The 22,177-nt window shown below is 43.7% G+C and overlaps 1 protein-coding gene across 1 annotated transcript in view; it reads right to left on the bottom strand.

Annotated features, from left to right (window-relative positions):
• Positions 1 to 7,649: 7,649 nt before the first annotated feature.
• Positions 7,650 to 22,177, bottom strand: part of ubxn11 (UBX domain protein 11) — a 62,937-nt gene continuing 48,409 nt past the window's right edge. The window contains exons 15-17 of the mRNA XM_060847177.1: positions 16,813 to 16,883; positions 14,659 to 14,805; positions 7,650 to 7,837 (exon numbers count right to left, since the gene is read on the bottom strand). Coding sequence (XP_060703160.1) covers positions 7,660 to 7,837; positions 14,659 to 14,805; positions 16,813 to 16,883 — 396 coding nt within the window. The 3' untranslated portion in view covers positions 7,650 to 7,659. The remainder of the gene's footprint in view (positions 7,838 to 14,658; positions 14,806 to 16,812; positions 16,884 to 22,177) is intronic.

The following is a 22,177-nucleotide window of genomic DNA, read 5'->3' as shown; positions in this document are numbered from 1 at the left end:
AAATGGAAAATAAATTTAATGTGTGGGAGTGTTTGGAAGGAAGAGATTCAAAACAACTGTACGATTCTCAGCAGCTGCTGCAATCCTCCACTGGACATTTCTAGCCAGGTCACTCGCTGGTGTGACTAACCCTTGCATATTGCCATCATCAAGTGTGTATTTTGGTGACAATTAGCAGGGAAGGGTCTTGGCTGGTGGAGATTTAACACTGGATCCCCAACTCACCTGGGAATGTCAAGGGATCCTGTGTAGAATCCAGGCTAGTACAAGTTTGTGAGGTGTGGGGGAAGAGGGGAGTGACTTGGGGGAGATGTTGCTGTGACACTCAGGTCAGAATACTCTACTGAAATTGGGATTTCAAACTGGAGCCTTCACTCTCAGACCTTGGGGCGTTGGGAAGCTTTACAGTCAAGGGGACTGTTAGGTGGCAAACAATTCTCAGGGTGCTGCATGTAGAATATTGATAGCTCAGGTTTTATGCCTATGTGGCTCTGTGCAGGATTCAGTTGTTTCAGTTCCTGGTACACAATTCACTTTTCCTCCATCTCCTTCGATGCAAATTAAAGCCAGGCAGTTGGCAGCTCTCCCGCGTTCTCTGAATTGAATCATTGCCTCAGTGTTACAACATAAACAAACAGAAATATATTTTATAACAGGGTGATTGGATTCTTGGAAATTGTTCAAGTGTTGAGTAACAGAAAGTCCACAGTTCACAGGCTATGATGTGTTTGTATTATTTTGCAATATCAGTCAAGATAGTAGAAGTTCCCCCACTCATAGAAATGATTTATTCTATAGAGATTTATACTCAGCTGAGAGACCTGATGGGCCTTCTGGTTGAAGCTCTCCTCTCAATGATTGTGGTGTTCCTCATGCACCGCTCTGTGTGTGTGTGTGTCAGTCTGGGTTGTGTGGTCGCAATTCTGGATTGTGGTTACCATCTGCCACCAGCCAAATGTCATTCATAGAATCGGCGATGGCACCACTTTCTGAAAAAACATATTTAGTCAGTACCTCGGGAGCAATAATCAATTGGGGAAGCAGATACATGTTTAGGTCCTTCCCTTGCTCGGCTCTGTTATGTCATTTTTGGCAGCAAACCAAATTTGAACCACTGCCTGTACTTTATGGAGCATCTATATGTTGGTTTGATCTGACAGCAGCTTTACTCACTGCCCATTGCCGTGATGCTGTGGACTGTGAATATTAAGAGTACTTCTGCCTCTTTAAGAGTCTATAGGTCCCAACAGGAAGAGCAGAAATCAATGTGGTTGTGACTAGCTGAAGCATCAAGAGTGGAGATCCCAAGAGCACTTTCTTGGCTGAAGTTACACATCATTTGTAACCCAACATAGGGCTAGATGTTAGCTGGGGTGGAAAGGTTTTAATTATTGTGTCAATGAAACTGTAATCTGGGGATGAAGAGTGGAGCAAAGATTGAGACATTGGATTGTTTTGTGGTTTTGTAATTATGGTCTTGTTAATTGCAGCTGTACAGATGGGGAATTTATCTAAGGCTAATTACAAATCACTGTGCATGATTTTTACAAATTGGTGAATGAATGTGACTGACACATTCAGAATTTGTTGCCCATCTGCAATTGTTCTTGAGTAGTCACTGTATATCCACAATTTATTTTTAAAGTAATCCTTGTGTCCTGCATTCACCTGGTTCAGGTGTGTTCAGATACACCTCCAGTGCAGGTGGGCCTTGAATCCAAACCTCTGAACACGAAATAGGGACAGCTTCATAAGACCCAGATATGTTTCTTCAATCTGATCAGGCAGTATCTCACACCTCTGTTTCTCCTATAGTCTTCTCTGTTACTGGGAATCCTTTCCTCGTGATGCTGTTTTGTAAATCGGAGGTGACTGGATATTGTGACTAGGATGTGGTTTTGATTCAGTCTTGGTGGTTCTGCTAAACTCCTGTGTGAAAAAGAGCTGTCTAGGTTTACTCCAAGATGGCCTGGCTCTGATTTGAAGATTCTGCCTGCCACATCTTCCTGTGTCTATCCTGTTGAAACCCTAAAATGCCCTGATAGGTTTACCCTTAAGCCTTCTCAAATCTAGGAAATATAAATTAAGCTTCATGACATGCCAATATTATTTGATCAATTTAATTCTTTTGGCTCATTCTTGGGTCAATGATGCAATATTAGACATAGGAACAGAAGTTAGGCCATTCCACCTATTGAGTCTGCTCTGCCATTCAATCATGGCTGATAAGTTTCTCAACCCCATTCTCTCACTTTCAACAGTAACCCTTGATCCCCGTGACAATCAAAACCTATCTATCTCTGTCTTAAATATACTCAATGGCCTGTTCTCCACAGCCTTTTGTGGCAATGAAATCTATAGATTCACTACTCTGGCTGAAGAAGTTTCTCCTTATTTCCATTCTAAAAAGTCTTCCCTTTACTCTAAGGCTGTGCCCTCGGATCTTAGTCTCTCCTACCAATGGAAAGATCTTCCCGAAATCCACTCCGTCCAGGTCATTCAGGATTCTGTATGTTTCAATTAGATATCCCCTCATCCTTCTAAAGGACCCAGAGTTAACCTAAATGTGACTCAAATTCTTAACATTGGCCCTCTTGCTTCATGGTATGTAATAAAGTTTCCTTTTCCCACCTAAGCAACATTCTACCCTCTCTATCTGACTTGGGCCTGTGTTGATAAGAATTTCCTATCAGAGATTGCAGTCTTTCGGAATAAACTGACAAGAAAATGAGTAAGGTCCCCACAGCCTCTCAAAAGGGCTTTTTGCAAACTTCCAGTGAGAGGCTATTCTCAGCTAAGTTACATTTTTAAAAATAATTGTAATGAGTAGAGTTAATAATTTCATGTGCTTGAACTAGCTGCTTTAGAGTCATAGAGATGTACAGCAGGAAACAGATCCTTCAGTCCAACCCATCCATGCTGACCAGATATCTCAACCCAATCTAGTACCACCTGCCAGCACTTGACCCATATCCCTCCAAACCCTTCCTATTCATATACCCATCCAAATGCCTCTTAAATGTGCAATTGTACCAGCCTCCACCACTTCCTCTGGCAGCTGATTCCATACACGTACCACCCTCTGCATGAAAAGGTTGCCCTTTAGGTCTCTTTTATATCTTTTCCCTCTCAACCTAAACCTATGCCCTCGAGTTCTGGACTCCCTGAACCCAGGGGAAATACTTTCTGTGTGTCATATCCATGCCCTTCATGATTTTATAAACCTCTATAAGGTCACCCCTTAGCCTCCAATGCCCAGGGAAAACAGCCCCAGCCTGTTCAGTCTCTCCTTGTAGCTCAAACCCTCCAACCCTGGCAACATCCCTGTAAATCTTTTCTGAACCCTTGCAAGTTTCACAACATCTTTCCGATAGGAAGGAGACCAGAATTGCATACAATATTCCAACAGTGGCCTAACCAATGTCTGTACAACTGCAACATGACCTCCCAACTCCTGTAGTCAATACTCTGACCAATAAAGGAAAGCATACCAAACGCCGCCTTCACTATCCTATCTCCCTGCGACTCCACTTTGAAGGAGCGACAGGACTAAATACATTTTATAGAACTTTTCAACTATAGGTCATGAGTATTTTCCATCTGATATCTTGCTTTTCCCGACAGCTGGATATGGGTGAGTGAGGGGCACCTTTAATAGAATGGCCCTAATCATCTATCCTCAATCTTAAAGTTTTCATTTTTGTTTTCAGATTTTGTTGTGATCCAATTTGATCTATCTCTATTACATTGTACTGTCTTAAAAACCCTTGACATCTCTGCATTCCTCCAATTCTGAGCTCCCTGTATCCCTGTTTTCATTGCTCCCGCATTGGCTGCCATACTTTTAAGTTGCACTGGTCCTGGATGGCCCAAATTGAATCAAGTGTAAGCTCACCATTGAGCTTAGAACCTGAGCTGAATATGACTTCTGCTCCTTAGCTATAGTGTGAGAGTAGGCAGGATAGGAGGGAAGGGCTACACCACAAAATGTTCTCCTAACCATATATCAGATTTTTGCTTTTCAGGTCCAGGTGATTGTGTTGCTCATTACCTACTCTTTCTATTTTTAACTCACCAGTATTTAATTGGTGCTTATGCTTTAAGTAACACCTGACTCCGAATCTTTCAAACTATGCTATCAAAGGATTGCAGCACATAACTGTATAAAAATAGTTGCCTCTGGTTCATCTCCATGTTTGTGTTTGGGATGTAGTTCTGAAATTGAGAGACTCCAATAGGGCACATCTCCTATAACTTGTGTTTTAGTCTCACACTGCAGCATCTCTCTGGCAATTCATTTTTCTCAACAAGCCATCATTTCAGACTGGCGTGTCATATTTGCCTCAGTTTTACCTGGTCTAGTGCAAAATCCTTCTCCTGATCACCATTTTCATGGTGTAGCTAATTTCATCAATTTGCTCGGTCATGGTGTGACACATCTGTGGGCCAGGTGGGACTTGAGCTGGGAATTTCTGCCCTAGAAGGTAGAGACACTACCATTGTATCACAAGAGCCCTAGTTTGTTATGTAAATTAATTTCTTAGACCCACATTGAGTAACAATGAAATCTGATGATGATACCAAAATGAGAGACACTGCAAACTGTTTAGAAAACAAAGGGATATTTAATGGTTTATTGTTCAGATGGAGAGCTGAGCTGAAAAGGCAGGTGGAATTCTACCTCCGTAAAGGTGACGTGAGACATTTTAGAAGGGAACTTGCTCAGTGCTTTGGGACAGTAAAGGGGTACAAAGGGACAGGTTTACAGAATAAAGCTGCAAAATTAGTCTAAACAGTATGCAAACTTTGAAACTTGTATTGATGTACATGCAAATATAGCAAACTATTACAAAAGTAAAATGGCATTTCATAATTTGTTGTGGTTCTGTTCGCCGAGCTGGGAATTTGTGTTGCAGAAGTTTCGTCCCCTGTCTAGGTGACACCCTCAGTGCTTGGGAGCCTCCTGTGAACACCAATTAGCCACGAAACAACAAGACCCGCTATCCTTACTCGCCACACATGCAGATGACAAGCAACACGAATTCGACTGGGACAACACTACTATTATAGGGTAAGCCAAACAGAGAACAGCCAGGGAATTCCTAGAGGCATGGCACTCATCCACAGATTCAATCAATAAGCACATCGACCTGGACCCAAAATACCGACCACTGCAGCGGACAGCTGGAACTGACAACCGGAAGTGGCAGATTCAAACCACTGCAAATGCCGGAGGAGAGATCACAGAAGCGCTTCACAGGAGGCTCCCAAGCACTGCGGATGTCACCTAGACAGGGGACGAAACGTCTGCAACACAAATTCCCAGCTCGGCGAACAGAACCACAACAATGAGCACCCGAGCTACAAATCTTCTCCCAAACTTTGACTTTCATACTTTGCTGTATTCCAAACCCTTTACAACAATGAGGACGTCTTGTTACAATTGTATAGAGATTTCTCGAGTCCTGAATACAGATTTGGTCTCCACATTTGAAAAGATATGGAGGCAGTGCAGTTCACTAAGTTACTTCATGGGATAAGGGGATTGTCCTAGGCTGAGAAAATGGAGTATAGTCTTTGGAGTTGAGATGTCAAAAGGCACTCTCTTTGAATTGTTTAAGATTCTGAAGGAGTTTGGAAGGGTAGTTATTGAGAGATTTGTTTCTTCAGAGAAATTAATTCACAAGAAAGGATCTGAAATCTTTGGAATTCTGTACTCTAGAGGGTTGTGGAGTCTCAATTGCCGAATACACTTATGGCTGGGGTGGAATTGAGAGATATGGGAAGTGAGCAGAAAGTGGAGTTGATGATTGTATTGAATTTGTCTACCTCTGCTCCTCCTACTTGTTCGTGTGCAGTGTTGGTCTGACAGACCAATCCTCTTCCATATACCTCTCTCCTTGAAAGTGCAAGTGTGCAGATAGCTGGTTGAGAAGAGGAACATTATTTGCGAGCTGTTTCCCCCGTGGTTGCTGAACATGTATTAAGGATCTAGGTCAGAGTTTTCCGAAAGGGGACACGTAACTGGTGAAATTCTACCGTGAGTTGCAGCAGAACATCAGGAAAACTTCTGCAGAAATCCTAAGATGTTGAAGATTATTATTGTTTAACAAAGTGGTGAGTAAAACCACTAGTTCAGCCCCAGCTGGACCGGGCACCAAACTTTAAAAAGGACTGGAAGGCTTTGGAGAGGGTACAGAAACCGTTTACCAGAATTATTCTGGATCACCATAACATGAATGGGCTAGAGAAGGTGGGGTCATTCTACTTAGACCTGATAGGGCAAGGAAGATTTCTGATGGGTGTTCACCCCAACATTCCTTCTCAGTTGCTGGGTCTAAAGCCTGGGATCCCTCTGTAACAGCGCTGTGGGTCGACATACAGCAAATAGCCTGCAACGGTTCAAGAAGTTAATTCAACACCACAACCTCAAGGATAGTTTGGGGTTGGCAGTAAATGCTGGTCTAGCCAACATGAATAACAAAATAGACTGCCTAACGGAGTGGTGGAAACAAATTCAGTTGTCGTTTTCAAAAGGGAATGCGATAAAATGCAGTTGAATGAGACTAGCTGGATTATTCATTGAAAAAGTCTGTGCAGTCTTAGAATAGGACAACACAAAGAAGCTGTATCTTACTATGATCTTGTAATAATTTCAGTGAGAATCAGTGACAGAGACTTTCTGTGTGCCTCAATGAAAATCAGTCCCTGTCCCCTAAGAACATTCACCTGTCGTACTGGTCTGAACTCTTTGTTTAAAGGGTGTAGTTGAAGTGACTGATGATGATTTTATCTGAAGGTCACCATGCCTCAGGTGAGGGGCGAGGTTGAGGAGGAGAGTCCCTCACTGTCACCTCAGCCCATGCGGGAATTGAATTCACGTTATTGGTGACACTCTGCATTGCAAATCTAGTCAACTAATTACAGAACCAAAATAATAAGTTTCTCTAGATACTGTTAAATAGGGCAGCTTTCATTTTCATCAACCAACTTTTATAAAAATGTTTATTAGAAGTATTTTGATGGAATAGGAAAATGACCAATACCTGTACTACAGTCTGTTTTACCATGGGCTAAATTATATTATTTAAATGTTTGCATTCTGGTGAAGGCTAAAAGAATAACTGCAGGCAGGTCCTGTGTCTGGTTTTAATAACTTAGAAGTGAAAATTAAACAACACAGACAAATCGTTTGTTTTATTTTTCACAGCAAGTTTAGCAGATTATGGATGTTGATACACTGGTTTAAGTTTGCATGTTTGTAGATGTGTGTGTGTCTGGAGGATAGGGTTAGAGGACTCTGAACCATTGACCTTTCTTGGCAACATCATTGTTGCTGAATTTGCAAGTCAATTGGTAATTAATTGGTCATTTTGGACATTTATCATTGCAATCAGCACCTGGTCATTTGTGTCAATATTTACTGTTTAAATGAAAAACAAAGGAGTAAAGAATCTAAGAGTTGCTGATAACTTTTGTTAATACATTTTGGAGTTTTCCCTGGGCCTTTTCTTACACTCAGTGAGACTCCGTTGCTATGATCTCCTCCCAGTGTTGGTGGGTGAATGTGAACTTGTTTTCCTAGCTCGGGTTTGAGGGGAATGGAAAGGTGTTGATGCACCAACGGCTGGACTGGAGGTCCTCCTTCTTCTATTGAGATTATTCCTCATCCTGACTGAGTGCACCCTTCTCTTGGTCAAGGAGCTGGGGTTTTCGGGCTCGGAGGATGAGCATGGCATTTGGAATGAGCCCGTACTCCTTCAGAGTCTTGGACTGATCGCTGTAGACTTGTTGAGGGAAGGTGCTGATAATGTCATAATCAGCCTGTTGCTTTCCCCTGCAAAACATCAACCACCAGGCAAAATCTTAAAGTCCTGGCACACAATAAGAATTTTCTGGTCAGTTTGGCACAACACCTCCCCTCAGGAACCAGCTGCACCCACTGATGATAATACCTTAATGGACTTTAGAAACTTCTTCAATATAATGGAAGAGGTAACTGAGGTTGGCAGAAGGGAAGGAGTGGCTTGGTGTGATTGGAGCAATTCCAGTTTAGAGGTATTGACGTAGGACTTAGTATATCTCCAATACAGTGGAGATCTTGGTAGCCCAGTAGTCAGTCGTAGCTCAGTGACTCCAGTCTTTGTCAGATGGTTAAGGGCTCAGGTTCCACTCCAGAGACTTGAGCACAAAATCCAATTGCCTTTTCTTAAAATACAGCAATGTCCTCACTTCAGAAGTACTTCACTGTGACACCCTGAGATTTTGAAAGGTATGATATAGATGGAAGTCTTTATTGATATTTGACAGAAGGGTGTGTAGGTATGTAGGGATATTTACAGATTCAGGGTTTCCATCTCTTCATTGTGCATGTTTGCCTAGATCAATACAAGTATTAGCTCAGCAGGAAACTTGTACTGAAGTGAATTGTTGATTTGACATTTTAAATGGATATAAGTTGTTATGTCTGTGACCTTTATTGTCAAGAATGTTATTCCTACAAATGTATAAATCAACATTGCTGATTTTTGTCTCTCAGAGCCACACGTTGTTGTCATATAACTGTTTGATTACAGACTTGGTGCTTATACACCAAGTCTTGAAGGTGTAGGAGTTGGCACCAAGTTTATGGAGTCATGGGGAATGCCTAAAAAGGTGAGTTCTATGAAGGGTAAGGGCTAGAGAGCCTCTCCCAACTGGGACAAAGTATAAGCAAGCTGACAAGGCACTCGCTACCCTCGTAGCGAGGGAGAACTGATTTCTAGGACTGGTGGGCTCAATTCCACCCTCCACAGTGAAAACTGTGTATCCAAGCACTTTAAACCAAAATGGGTCTGCTAAGTCAGGAAACCCTGCAACTTGTTGGACAGCCTCAGTAAGTAAGCACCCAGATGATATGATGATCACTCCAGGGGTTGGTTGGGAGGAGGAGCCAAGACAACAATGTAGGAAGCAGGTTCAATCCAGAGGCAGGTCATGCTGATGAGATAGGTGGAAACATGCTTCGGCACCGTGCAAGCACCCCCCCCCCCATAATATTATGAAGAACTGGTTTATGGGAGGAGACATTTTTCCAAGCCAGAATATTGCCCAGGATGGAGAATCTTCGCTACGAAGAGAGGCTGGCTAACCTGAGGTTGTTCCTTCTGAAGCAGAGAAGGTTGAAGGGTATCTATTGGTGCTGGATAAGATTGAGGGGCATGGTTGGGGGGATAGAGAGCAGCTGTTCCCCTAAGGTGAAGGGTCAATAATATGGGACCATTCCTTTAAGGTGAAAGGTAGGAGGTTTGGAACAGCTTGCAAGTTTAAAAAAACTTTCACCCAGAAGAAAAGATGGTCCACGATGGGCTGTTCAAGGGAAAGATGAGATTTCAACAACACTAATAGTCAGCATGATAGAAGGAGTAAAAAATAGTAACTTAATGCCAGAAAAGTGACACAGATCCAATATTGGAAACTTGGCAGCATCAATAGCTTCCAACATTCTGCATTCAGTGACATTACCGTAACACTGTGGGGTAATTTTGACTTGCCAGATGCAAAATTTTTGCTCTTCCACTTACTCTTTCACCACTCATCGATCAGAATGTGGGTATCCAGTTCTGCCTTGTCCATTGCCTTCATATAGTGATACAATGCCCCTTCCCCACCTCTTATCTGCAGCTCCCCTTACACCCACCCCCAGTCCTGAAGAAGGGTCACACCTGAAATGTTGACTTCGCCACCTCCTGATGCTGCCTGGTTTGCTGTGTTCTTCCAGCCTCCTGCCTGTCTACCTTGGATTCCAGCATCTGTAGTTTTTTTTGTCTCTAACTAAGTCAGAGGGAGCCAGATGACAGAGGCAGATGTCTGGGCAAATAACATGCCATGTTGGTATGACAGGTGCGTATGGCAGGCCATTCTACATTCATATGGTGCCCACCCTACCCCATGACATTGGTCTGTGCTAAATGAGACAATTAGCTGAATGGACATGGGTAATGTGACCTAGCGATCAAAGCAAGGAGCCTTACCTGTCCATGTGCTTTCTTCATTGTCATGCCAGCATATTGCAGAGGAGGACAGGTGAGGAAGGTATGCAAGTGCCAGATTGTGGTCTAGACGTGCAGTGAAGGATGGATGTTATATGTACAAGGAGGGAGGGAGGGATGCTTCCGGTGTACCATGTGCTGCAGCACGAGTGCAGTAGTTGAATGCCAGTGTTCCTGCAGTGGGAGTACAAACTATTTCACGGCTTGGTGTGACCCTGGCTATTATTTTACAGAAGGGCATTAGATTTGATTACTTACAGTGTGGAAACAGGCCCTTTGGCCCAACAAGTCCACACCGACCCGCCGAAGCACAACCCACCCACAACCATTCCCCTACATTTACCCCATCACCTAATACTACGGGCAATTTAGCATAGCCAATTCACCTAACCTGCACATTCTTGGACTGTGGGAGGAAACCGGAGGAAACCCACGCAGACTCCACACAATCAGTCGCCTGAGGCAGGAATTGAACCCGGGTCTCTGGTGCTCTGAGGCAGCAGTGCTAACTACTGTGCCACCGTTCCCCCCATATCCTTGGCATAGACATCCTTGTGATAGATGAGAGGTGTGGCCTAGGCACTCACATGGATCCAAGCATTAATGGGGTGGCATCAGAATGGACCACTGTGATCCACACCGGCATTGATGATCTTTGTCTCTGGATGTAAGATGGAATGGGATTACTACCCCCTGTATGTTGTACTTGCAGGTGAAACGGGCTTACAACAGTAGAACTGGGACCAATGGCAGAAAGCTGGGCCAGACTCGGAACTGGGTCAGCAGGGTCAAAGATGATTCGCTGAGTTGATGAGATGGCTATGGACACTGAAGGTGGCTTTATTGCAGATGGAAGATTGCCCAGAACAGATGCCAAAGCACTTTCAAGTATGTTGTCAATGTGGGGATGATACAGTTAATTTGCAAAGCAGAACGGGATGTTGCTATGATGGGAATCTGAAAGGTGTGTTGCTTGATAAGGGTTCTATAAATATGGCTGAAGGCACTGGTTTGGATCCATACTCTCAATGTCTGGGGTCTCAATCTAATTACATCCTTTTGTGTCTCTCAAAGGTCCCTATGACATTCACCTAATGCCTGGTCAAATTCATCCCTCAGGCAGCAGGAGGTTGAAGAGACGCCAGATGATATACCATCACATCTGACTAACCCACAGTCCACCAACACAGATATTACAGCTACAGAGGGATGTTGTGCATTGGTGGAACATGATGAAAAGCACCATACATGAGTACAGGAGAACTGTGACTCGGGTACATCAGCGAAAGGAAAACAGTCATGGTGATACTCCAGAGGGCAATGGGGTGGGGTCTCAGGAGTCAACATGGTGGTTCAATGGTGGCTAAAATGGTCACATGTTGCGACCCAGTAGCTGGTCCCAAGTAATCTGCCAACTGATGGCTCTGGAGGAGGGGGAGAGTTCTGAGAACATCACGTTACCCTCAACTACTTCTGCTTCTCCAGTTCCTGAGACTACAGCTGAGGGCTGTGGCAATGTCCCAGTGACAGTGGCTGCTCCTGTACAAATGTAGAGTCCATGGTATCAGGCCGATTTCCCCCTTGAACCCCAACATAATGAGGCTCATCCCTATTCCTCAATGCTGTATAGCTGGAGAAGAGAGCAGCTGTCTCCGCTTTCTCTGGGGTGAAATGTGGAGCAACACGTGAGGGTTTGTGAGCACACGGTGCCAGTTCATTTTGATCGTTGATGAATTTATAGTGGCTCCATTTACTATCAGCGTATCCATAAGTTCATGCACTAGTAAACCTTGACTATTCCCTGTGATACGTTTGATGGTTTACATTTAATCAGATGAGCAGAGGAAGGATCCCTATCACCTTCTTGCTTCCATCCCATGGTCAATCTTCTTCCTCCTGCTACCAGTTGAGACCCTTAAGTGGGAGATTAATGCCTGAGGACAGCCCTGTCATGGTTGCTGGTATGCTCCCAGGGGGTATTCCACATCCAAGGTACTCAGAGCCTAATTAATGGCTTCTGCATCTGGAAGGTGGTGAGCAGAGATTACCAACTGAGACCAATCCCCCCTACCCTTGTTGCTGAAACTCCTGATCTCATTGCAGGAACCCGTGTCCCACCATCACTCATCTATACCTGAGGTCCAGTGATCTTATACCTTAAGGGATAACTTAGCAGCAACAACTACAACTTGCTTTGTGGCACTGTGGTTTAACAGAACTGCCTGATGGTCAGCGTCTCACTGAGGGTGCAACCTTTGGTCTTTGATCCTAAGGTCCCTCAAATGATCTGTCATGGGCCTGAGTGGACAACATGAAGTGGGCTTTCCCAAAGGACGGTGACACAGAATTTCCCACCAGCTCTCTGACAATAGAGAGCCCTGTTACCTCTGCAAGATCCTGAAAATGTATTTTCTTCAACAAATGTAGTGGTCTGTCATTATATACCAAGAGAGAATAAGGACTGCAGATGTTGGAGATCAGAGCCGAGCGTGTGGTGCTGGAAAAGCGCAGCATGTCGGGCAGCATCCGAGGAGCAGGAGAGTTGACGTTTTGGGCATAAGTCCTTCATCAGGATTCCTGCACCACACTCTGGACTGTCATTATACACCAGTAGACTCATTTGCCAGCTAACCAGGAAGGAGCAACATCTTACCAACATTAATGGAGATAGCAGCCAGAGGTCCATCTTTCAGCAATGCTATGGGTGAAGGGTCTACTTACGAATGTCTGTGATGTAAGGAATGTTGTTTATAAGTAATTTGATATCATTTATTTTAGAGTTTGGATTTGAACTAGTGATGTGGGTATTGGTCTGTGAGTATGATGGGTCTAAAACTAACTTGTCAGTATTTTTCTACTGTTTCAGTAGAAGATCACATAGTTTTTTAAAATTTAACAATCAGGAAAGATTTCAAAGTGAGATTTGATTCATCCAGTAATCATGTCAACCCCGGAATCATAATGTCTGGCAGTGGAAATCTGATTCTTTTTCCAGTGTGCAGAGAATATCGAAGCTGGTTCACAAAGAAGTGTAAATGTTGCAGGCCGTTCCATCCTTTATTGTCCATCTATAGGTGCATTTGAGGATGGAGCAATGAACCAAATCATTTTAAAAATGGAGTCCATCTAGAAGGAAGTCAAATGCAGTGTGTTTTCCACAGAGAAGGCACAGACACTGTTCTATGTGTACATTGTGTGTCTTTTGAGAAGCTTGCAAGTGTTATTTCAGATGGTAAAGGCTGTGGTTTACAAGGAGCCTCAATGTATTACCAACACTGCATGCTGTCACTGATATCACTATGTGCCATTGTTATAGAGACTATGAAGGATTGGGAATGCGAATCAGTTGATTAGGGCCTGAGAATCTTCCTCTTACAGGCATTGGATTTCACCAACAATTCCTACTGAAACACAGAGCCTTCACCTGCAAAAACTGTTATTAAGTCGGGATACCTTCTTCAGAGATGACATCCTTCCTTGGGACAGGATCTCCTTCTTCTTGTGCTCTGTGGTGGCTCTGCCAATGCTGGCGAGGTCCTCTGACTCTGCCAGGTGTTGCTGCTGCTGCCTTCCCTCTATCACTCTTCATCCAGAGAGCAGCTGCTGCCTTCCCTCTATCATTCTTCATCCAGAAAGCTGCTACTGTCTTCCTGGTGGCTGGCTCAAGGAATGATCCCAGGAGGGCCACCAAAATTTGCCTTTCCATTTCTGTTTCCTGCTGTCTCTCAGTTACACCAACAGCCTAGTGATCTGGGACAAAGCTCTATTGAGAAAGTAAAACTTACATCTTCAAGACTGAACTTTGCTAAATTCCGCACAAGGAAAACATAGCTTTTTGGAGGCTTTTAGAGGCTTTTGTGACTTTCCCATAGTCATAGTTCACAAGCATGGGTTCAGTTACTCATAGCAACTGAAATTCCATCTATTTAAACTCCACAATACGTTATAAAGTCCTGGCAGATTTGCGACCTATTCATTTACAAATTACACCCTGCCACCTCACCCAACTGGAGAAAATGGCTTCAATCAGGAATCAAGGCAGGAGATGCAAATTCGAGTGCCAGCCAACCTTTTCAAAAATGCTAACTCCCACAAGGATACAGCTCATAGTTACAGCATAAGGTGTCGACTACTTAGAACTAGGATAAAGAGAATGTCTTCACACAAATGGTTGTGAACCTTTGGAATTCAGCTGTGGAGGGTCAGTCATCAAATACAAGCTTGCTTTTTAGATTGTAAGAGAATTAAAGGATATGGCAATACTGTGGCAAAGTGCTGCTGATCTAGAAGGTCAGCAATGATCTTACTGAAATGACAGAGAAGGGTCAAAGGGCCTGGTTCTGCTTCTCTATTGTATGTTTTTATAATCATCACCGAGTAATTTTAGTTTTCAGGTTATAACTGCTTTGCTGGAGTCCTGTGCCAGAAAAAGGTTTCTCTTTATGTACATCACTAAATCCTTCAATTATAACACCTCAATTAGATCCTTCTTCATATTTAGAAAACTCAAGGCCATGCAAATATGGAAGCCACTAACCTATTTCCTGTTACCTCAGGATGTGATGTTTGTATTCTAACAGTCAATGCCTCCAGTTAGTGGAGAATTGGGACACTGCCAGCTTGTTACCTGTTCTGGTTGAGGTAAGAGCGAAGGGCCCCAACTGTCTCACTGAAAAGCATTTTAACTATGTACATCTTCTCTCCATCCTCCGACTTGATCCTGAGCGTGGAGATATTTCTCAATCCTCGGTCATTTTCCTCACTGAACGCCAACCTATGATCAAGAAAAACAGAGGACTCTGTGATGCCAGTAGGGGCAGAGAATATACCCATGACACTGGACATTGGGTCAGGGTGTTAGCAGCATGCTGGATTGGACACAGACCCAGAACACTGGACATTGGGTCAGGGTGTTAGCAGCATGCTGGATTGGACACTGACCCAGAACACTGGACATTGGCCAAGGAAACCAAACACTCATTCAGGGCATTGATTCAGGTTAAGAGGAAATTTTGGTTGAGATGTCCAAAAATAGCAAAGGATTATGACTGAGTATGGAAGGCTAGTAACAGAAGGGCATAGATTTAAGGTGGTCGATAAAATAACCAGAGCGAAAATGTGAAATCATTTTTTTGAGGGCTATAGGAAAAGAGAAAGGGAGTGAGACTAGTTGGATAGTTCAACTGAGGAGCTAGCACAGCATGATAGGTTGACTGGCCTCCTGTGCTACATTGATTTGTAGATGAAATGAGAATGGTTGGGTATTCCTGGCTTATGATTCTACCAGAGTGCAGCTGAAATAGAGAGCAAAACTGAGTCAGGGAATTTGCTGATGAGGTTAAGGTGGTGCTCCTCTCTCTTTCTAAGTTTGTTAACCTCCAGGAGCATGTGCATTGAAAAAACTGCCAACAGTAGTTCAGCACTATAGCTGGGGTAAACATTATTTAGGCACGGTGGCACAGTGGTTAGCACTGCTGCCTCACAGCGCCTGAGACCCGGGTTCAGTTCCCGACTCAGGCGACTGACTGTGTGGAGTTTGTACATTCTCCCCGTGTCTGCGTGGGTTTCCTCCGGGTGCTCCGGTTTCCTCCCACAGTCCAAAGATGTGCGGGTCAGGTGAATTGGCCATGCTAAATTGCCTGTAGTGTTAGGTAAGGGGTAAATGTAGGGGTATGGGTGGGTTGCGCTTTGGTGGGTCGGTGTGGACTTGTTGGGCTGAAGGGCCTGTTTCCACACTGTAAGTAATCTAATCTAAACATTGACTGGTCATTAACTGGTACCTTAATGCAATCACAAGGTATAGAACCATATGGATCACATGTTCGGGGAGGTACTCACATCCCAGATCAGCAGCACACAGGCAGAGAAGAAAAGGGTGACTACTAGACAGACATGAGAACCAGACAGGGAGGGGAGGAGACCCCAGAGTCAATCTTGCTTGCTAATTGGTTCTCCACTTTGAAATGGGATGAGCATGATTATTACTCAGGGGAATACAACCAAATCAGTAGCATTATGGGCATCACACGACAGGAAGGAGAAGAGAGTGGAAGCGCAATAGAGATGTGTGATTCCATCGACGGAAGATCAGACAGGCCCTTACTGTGGCCGTAAAGGTGACTCCAGGATGGTGTGTTAGCTTCCTGGTACCAAGGTCATAAATCTTACAGACTGGGCTTAGAACATTCTTCAGGGAGAGAGTGAACAGCCTTGGAATATGACCCAGATTAATGCTAATAACTTAGACAGGAAGTGGGGTAAAGTCCTGTAATCAGATTTTAGGAAGGAAATTTAAAATGTCAGATCTCAAGAGCAATAATCTCACACCTGACGCCATGTGCTAGTAACACAAGAATACGAGAATTGATCAATTGAAACATGTGGCTGCAGAAGTGATGTTGGTGGGAGAGATTTCTGAAGAATTGTGACCTGTTTTGGGGCAAATGTGACTTGTACGAGCTGGATGGGTTACACCTTAAGAGGACCAAAACTGATATCCTCACAGGAAGATTTTCTGGGGTATGTTTAAAGTAGCGTGTTGGCCGGGGGCAGGGGAGCAAGGTGTGAAGTAGCTTGAATAACAAGGGGATAAAGCTGGTAAAGGGAAAAGAGATATTGAAGTGGATAACCAAATTAATGGCTCGAAGGTATCAATGGGATAGTCTAACTCCTACTTCTATTTCCTATCTTTCAACACCAGACCCCAGATGTTTGCTCTCGCTTCTCCGCCCCATGTATTTCAAGCTTCCCTCCCTCATCCCTTTATCAGTGACCCCTGTACCTCTCTCTTAGTTTTGCTAGTGTTGGAGTTTCAATCAAAATCGTATTTTCATTGGCTGGTTTGGAAGGGACCTGTGGAAGGAATAAATTGGACCAATTAAAACAAGGCTAGAGATTATACTAGGTTTGAAGTCAGAACCTCATCCCTGAATGGAGGTATACTTCATAATCTCCAATAAGCTTGGATAGTAGCAATAAAACTCATCGTGTTGCTCCTATCACATTGAACATTCACAATGAAGACCTTGAGAGACATCTTACCGATACCCAAACATAGTGAACAGTGGACCTGCTGGGAGGATTCCACAGAGCAACCATGGATAATTCCAGATTCCATTTCCACAGCGCCTTGGATTGATGGAGCATGTTCTGAAGGTTATGTCAGTCACAAGGTCTTAACTGCTGTTACATCCTCCACTTTAAGTTGGTGAGAAAATAATTCCTTACAATTGCCTGATAGACTCTTGTTTACCATCAACAAAACAAGGATGTGTAGTTAGGTTAGCCATGGGAAATGCAGGGTTGTAGGGAGGTGGGCGGGGTGGGGGATGTGGTGGTGACAGTGGCAGTGGTGAGGCTGGTTCGGATGGTCATCGGAAAGATTGGTGTGAACTTAGAGTCCTAGAGATGTACAGCATGGAAACAGACACTTTGGTCCAACCCGTCCACGCCGACCAGATATCCCAACCCAATCTAGTCCCACCTGCCAGCACCCAGCCCATATCCCTCCAAACCCTTCTTATTCATATACCCATCCAAATGCCTCTTAAATGTTGCAATTGTACCAGCCTCCACCACATCCTCTGGCAGCTCATTCCAAACACATACCACCCTCTGCGTGTAAAAGGTTGCCCCTTAGGTCTTTTATACCTTCCCCCTCTCACCTTAAACCTATGCCCTCTAGTTCTGGACTCCCTGACCCTAGGGAAAATACTTTGTCTACTTATCCTATCCATGCCTCCCATAATTTTGTAAACCTCTATAAGTTCATCCTCAGCCTCTGACGCTCCAAGGAAAACAGCCCCAGCCTGTTCAGCCTCTCCCTGTAGCTCAGATTCTCCAACCCCGGCAACATTCTTGTAAATCTTTTCTGAACCCTTTCAAGTTTCATAACATCTTTTCTACAGGAAGGAGACCAGAATTGCACACAATATTCCAACAGTGGCCTAACCAATGTCCTGTACAGCTGCAACATGACCTCCCAACTCCTGTACTCAATACTCTGACCAATAAAGGAAAGCATACCAAATGCCTTCTTCACTATCTTATCTACCTGCGACTCCACTTTCAAGGAGTTATGAACCTCCACTCCAAGGTCTCTTTGTTCAGCAACACTCCCTTGGACCTTACCATTATGTGTATAAGTCCTGCTAAGATTTGCTTTCCCAAAATGCAGCACCTCACATTTATCTGAATTAAACTCCATCTGCCACTTCTCAGCCCATTGACCCATCTGGTCCAGATCCTGTTGTAATCTGAGGTAACCCTCTTCGCTGTCCACTACACCTTCAATTTTGGTGTCATCTGCAAACTTACTAACTGTCCCTCTCATGCTCGCATCCAAATCATTTATATAAATGACAAAAAGGAGAGGGCCCAGCACCGATCCTTGTGGCACTCCACTGGTCACAGGCCTCCAGTCTGAAAAACAACCCTCCACCACCACCGTCTGTCTTCAATCTTTGAGCCAGTTCTGTATCCAAATGGCTAGTTTTCCCTTTATTTCATGAGATCTAACCTTGCTAATCAGTCTCCCATGGGGAACCTTGTCAAACACCTCACTGAAGTCCATATAGATCACATCCACTGCTCTGCCCTCATCAATCTTCTTTGTTACTTCTTCAAAACACTCAATCAATTTTGTTAGACATGATTTCCCACGCACAAAGCCATGCTGACTATCCCGAATCAGTCCTTGCCTTTCCAAATACATGTACATCCTGTCCCTCAGAATTCCCTCCAACAAGGTGCCCACCACTGAGGTCAGGCTCACTGGTCTATAGTTCCCTGGCTTGTTTTTACTGCTCTTCTTAAACAGTGGCACCACATTTGCTAACCTCCAGTCTTCTGGCATCTCACCTGTGACTATTGATGATACAAATATCTCAGTAAGAGGCCCAGCAATCACTTCTTTAACTTCTCACAGAGTTCTAGAGTACACCTGATCAGGTCCTGGGGATTTATCCACTTTTATATGTTTCAAGACATCCAGCACTTCCTCCTCTGTAATATGGATACTTTTCAACATGTCACCATCGATTTCCTTACAGTCTATATCTTTCATATTCTTTTCCACGGTAAATACTGATGCAAAATATTCATTTAGTATCTTCCCCATTTTCTGTGGTTCCACACAAAGGCCGCCTTGCTGATCTTTGAGGGGCCCTATTCTCTCCCTAGTTACCCTTTTGTCCTTAATATATTTGTAAAAACCCTTTGGATTCTCCTTAATTCTATTTGCCAAATCTATCTCATGTCCCCTGATTTCCCTCTTAAGTATACTCCTACTTTCTTTATACTCTCCTAAGGATTCACTCGATCTATCCTGCTTCCTCCTTTTTCTTAACCAAACCTTCAATTTCTTTAGTCATCCAGCATTCCCTATACCTACCAGCCTTCCCTTTCACCCTGACAGGAATATACTTTCTCTGGATTCTTGTTATCTCATTTCTGAAGGCTTCCCATTTTCCAGTCGTCCCTTTACCTGCGAATATCTGCCTCCAATCAGCTTTCGAAAGTTCTTGCCTAATACCGTCAAAATTGGCCTTTCTCCGATTTAGAACGTCAACTTTTAGATCTGGTCTATCCTTTGCCATCATTATTTAAAACAAATAGAATTATGGTCGCTGGCCCCAAAGTGCTCCACCACTGACACCTCAGTCACCTGCCCTGCCTTATTTCCCAAGGGTAGGTCAAGTTTTGCACCTTTTATAGTAGGTACATCCACATACTGAATCAGAAATTGTCTTGTACACACTTAAGAAATTCCTCTCCATCTAAACCTTTAACATTATGGCAGTCCCAGTCGATGTTTGGAAAGTTAAAATCCCCTACCATAACTACCCTATTATTCTTACAGATAGCTGAGATCTCCTTCCAAGTTTGTTTTTCAATTTACCTCTGACTATTGGGAGGTCTATAATACAATCCCAATAAGGTGATCATCCCTTTCTTATTTCTCAGTTCCACCCAAATAATTTCCCTGGATGTATTTCCGGGAATATCCTCCCTCAGCACAGCTGTAATGCCATCCCTTATCAAAAATGCCACTCCCCATCCTCGCTTGCCTCCCTTTCTACCCTTCCTGTAACATTTGTATCCTGGAACATTAAGCTGCCAGTCGTGCCCGTCCCTGAGCCATGTTTCTGTAATTGCTATGATATCCCAGTCCCATGTTCCTAACCATGCCCTGAGTTCAACTGTCTTCCCTGTTAGGCCCCTTGCATTGAAATAAATGCAGTTTAATTTATTAGTCCTACTTTGTCCCTGCCTGCCCTGACTGTTTGACTCACTTCTGTTCTCAGCTGTATGCATCTCAGATTGATCTCTTTCCTCACTATCACCTTGGGTTCTCCCCCCCCCTCAACCTTACTAGTTTAAATCCTCCCAAGCAATTCTAGAATATTTCCCTGCCAGTATATTAGTCCCCTTCCAATTTAGGTGCAATCCGTCCTTCTTGTACAGGTCACTTCTACCCCAAAAGAGATTCCAATGATCCAAAAATGTGAATCCTTCTCCCATACACAAGCTCCTCAGCCATGCATTCATCTGCTCTATCCTCCTATTTCTGCCCTCACTAGATCATAGGATTCCTGAAGAAGGGCTTATGCCCGAAACGTCGAATCTCCTGTTCCTTGGATGCTGCCTGAGCTGCTGCACTTTTCCAGCAACACATTTTCAGTTTACTAGCTCATAGCATTAGGAGTAATCCAGATATTACTCCTCTTGAAGACCTCCTTTTTAAATTTCTGCCTAACTCTCTGTAACCTCCCTTCAGAGTCTCAACCTTTTCCCTTCCAATGTTGTTGGTTCTAATATGGTCAATGACCTCCTGCTGGCCCCTCTCCCCTGTGAGAACATTTTGCACCCATTCTTGATCCTGGCACTAGGGAACCAACACACCACTCTGTTTTTTCTCTGCTGGCCACAGAAACGTCTATCTGTACCTCTAACTATAGAATCCCCTAACAATTGATCTCTTGGAAGCCGACGTACCCCTTGTGGCATTACAGCCAGTCTCAATACCAGAAACTTGGCTGTTCGTGCTACGTTCCCCTGAGAATCCATCACCCCTACATTTTCCAAAACAGCATACCTATTTGAAATGGGTATATTCACAAAAGACTTCTGCACTAGCTGCCTACCTCTCTTACCCTTCCTGGAGGTAACCCATCTATGTGACTGTATCTGAGACTTTCCCCCCCTCCTATAACTGCCATCTATCACACACTTGCTGTTGCAAATTCCTCATCGCTTCTATCTGTCTCTTCAACCGATCCGCTTGATCTGATAAGATTTGCAACCAACAGCATTAATGGCAGATATAATCCGCAGTAACCCTTAAACTCTCTTTAAACTCCCACATCTGACAAGAAGTTCATTACACTGCAAAGGCCATTTTTGCTCCTTCACAATCTACAGACCCAGAAAATAACACCGACTTATTCCTCTACAAACACCACCCCAGTTAAATTAATAGCTATGGCTTATATTTTAAGTTTAATCAAGAGACTTATCTCCAAAAACATATAATCAAGAAATAATCAATTTTTGGGCCGAATGGCCTGTTTCCATACTGTAGGGACACTGAAGTTCTATGAAAACATTACATCTGTCTTTCTCTTCATCTTTCTATGCCTCCTTTCCCACTTCATCCAGCACCTGCATGGGGCAGTGTGGTCACCTCCAAGTCTGGTGGCTCTGCAGGTTCATCTGCAACAATTCATCTTAGAGAAACAATGGTTTTGGGACTTGCTGAACCTTTGTATATTTCCAAGACTATTTGCATTCAATGCCTAATGATCAACACTAGGTGGCAGCAGATGCATGCTATATATTTTGATGACAATGCTGAGGCAGTGCCCAGAGACATGAACAAACTCAGGTCACTGAATAACAGTAATAGATTCTGGTTGTTACAGCCCAGAATTTAATCGAGTGTTCAAATGGTTTATGTACTGAACAAAGGACAAATGGAAGGTATAATGGACTAGAATCTAATTGAGAAGCTCAGGTGATGGTTTATATGCAGAAGCCGATTATAGCCACCTGGAATGACAGAGTAGACCCCAGTGTATCATCTCCTCTGAAAGACAGCAGCTCTAACAATACAGCCCTCTCTTCAGTACTGCATTCAAAGTACCAGC

Source organism: Hemiscyllium ocellatum, chromosome 30 (genome assembly GCF_020745735.1).
Source record: "Hemiscyllium ocellatum isolate sHemOce1 chromosome 30, sHemOce1.pat.X.cur, whole genome shotgun sequence".
Lineage (NCBI taxonomy): Eukaryota > Metazoa > Chordata > Chondrichthyes > Orectolobiformes > Hemiscylliidae > Hemiscyllium > Hemiscyllium ocellatum.
This window is presented reverse-complemented; position numbering and strand designations above follow the sequence as displayed.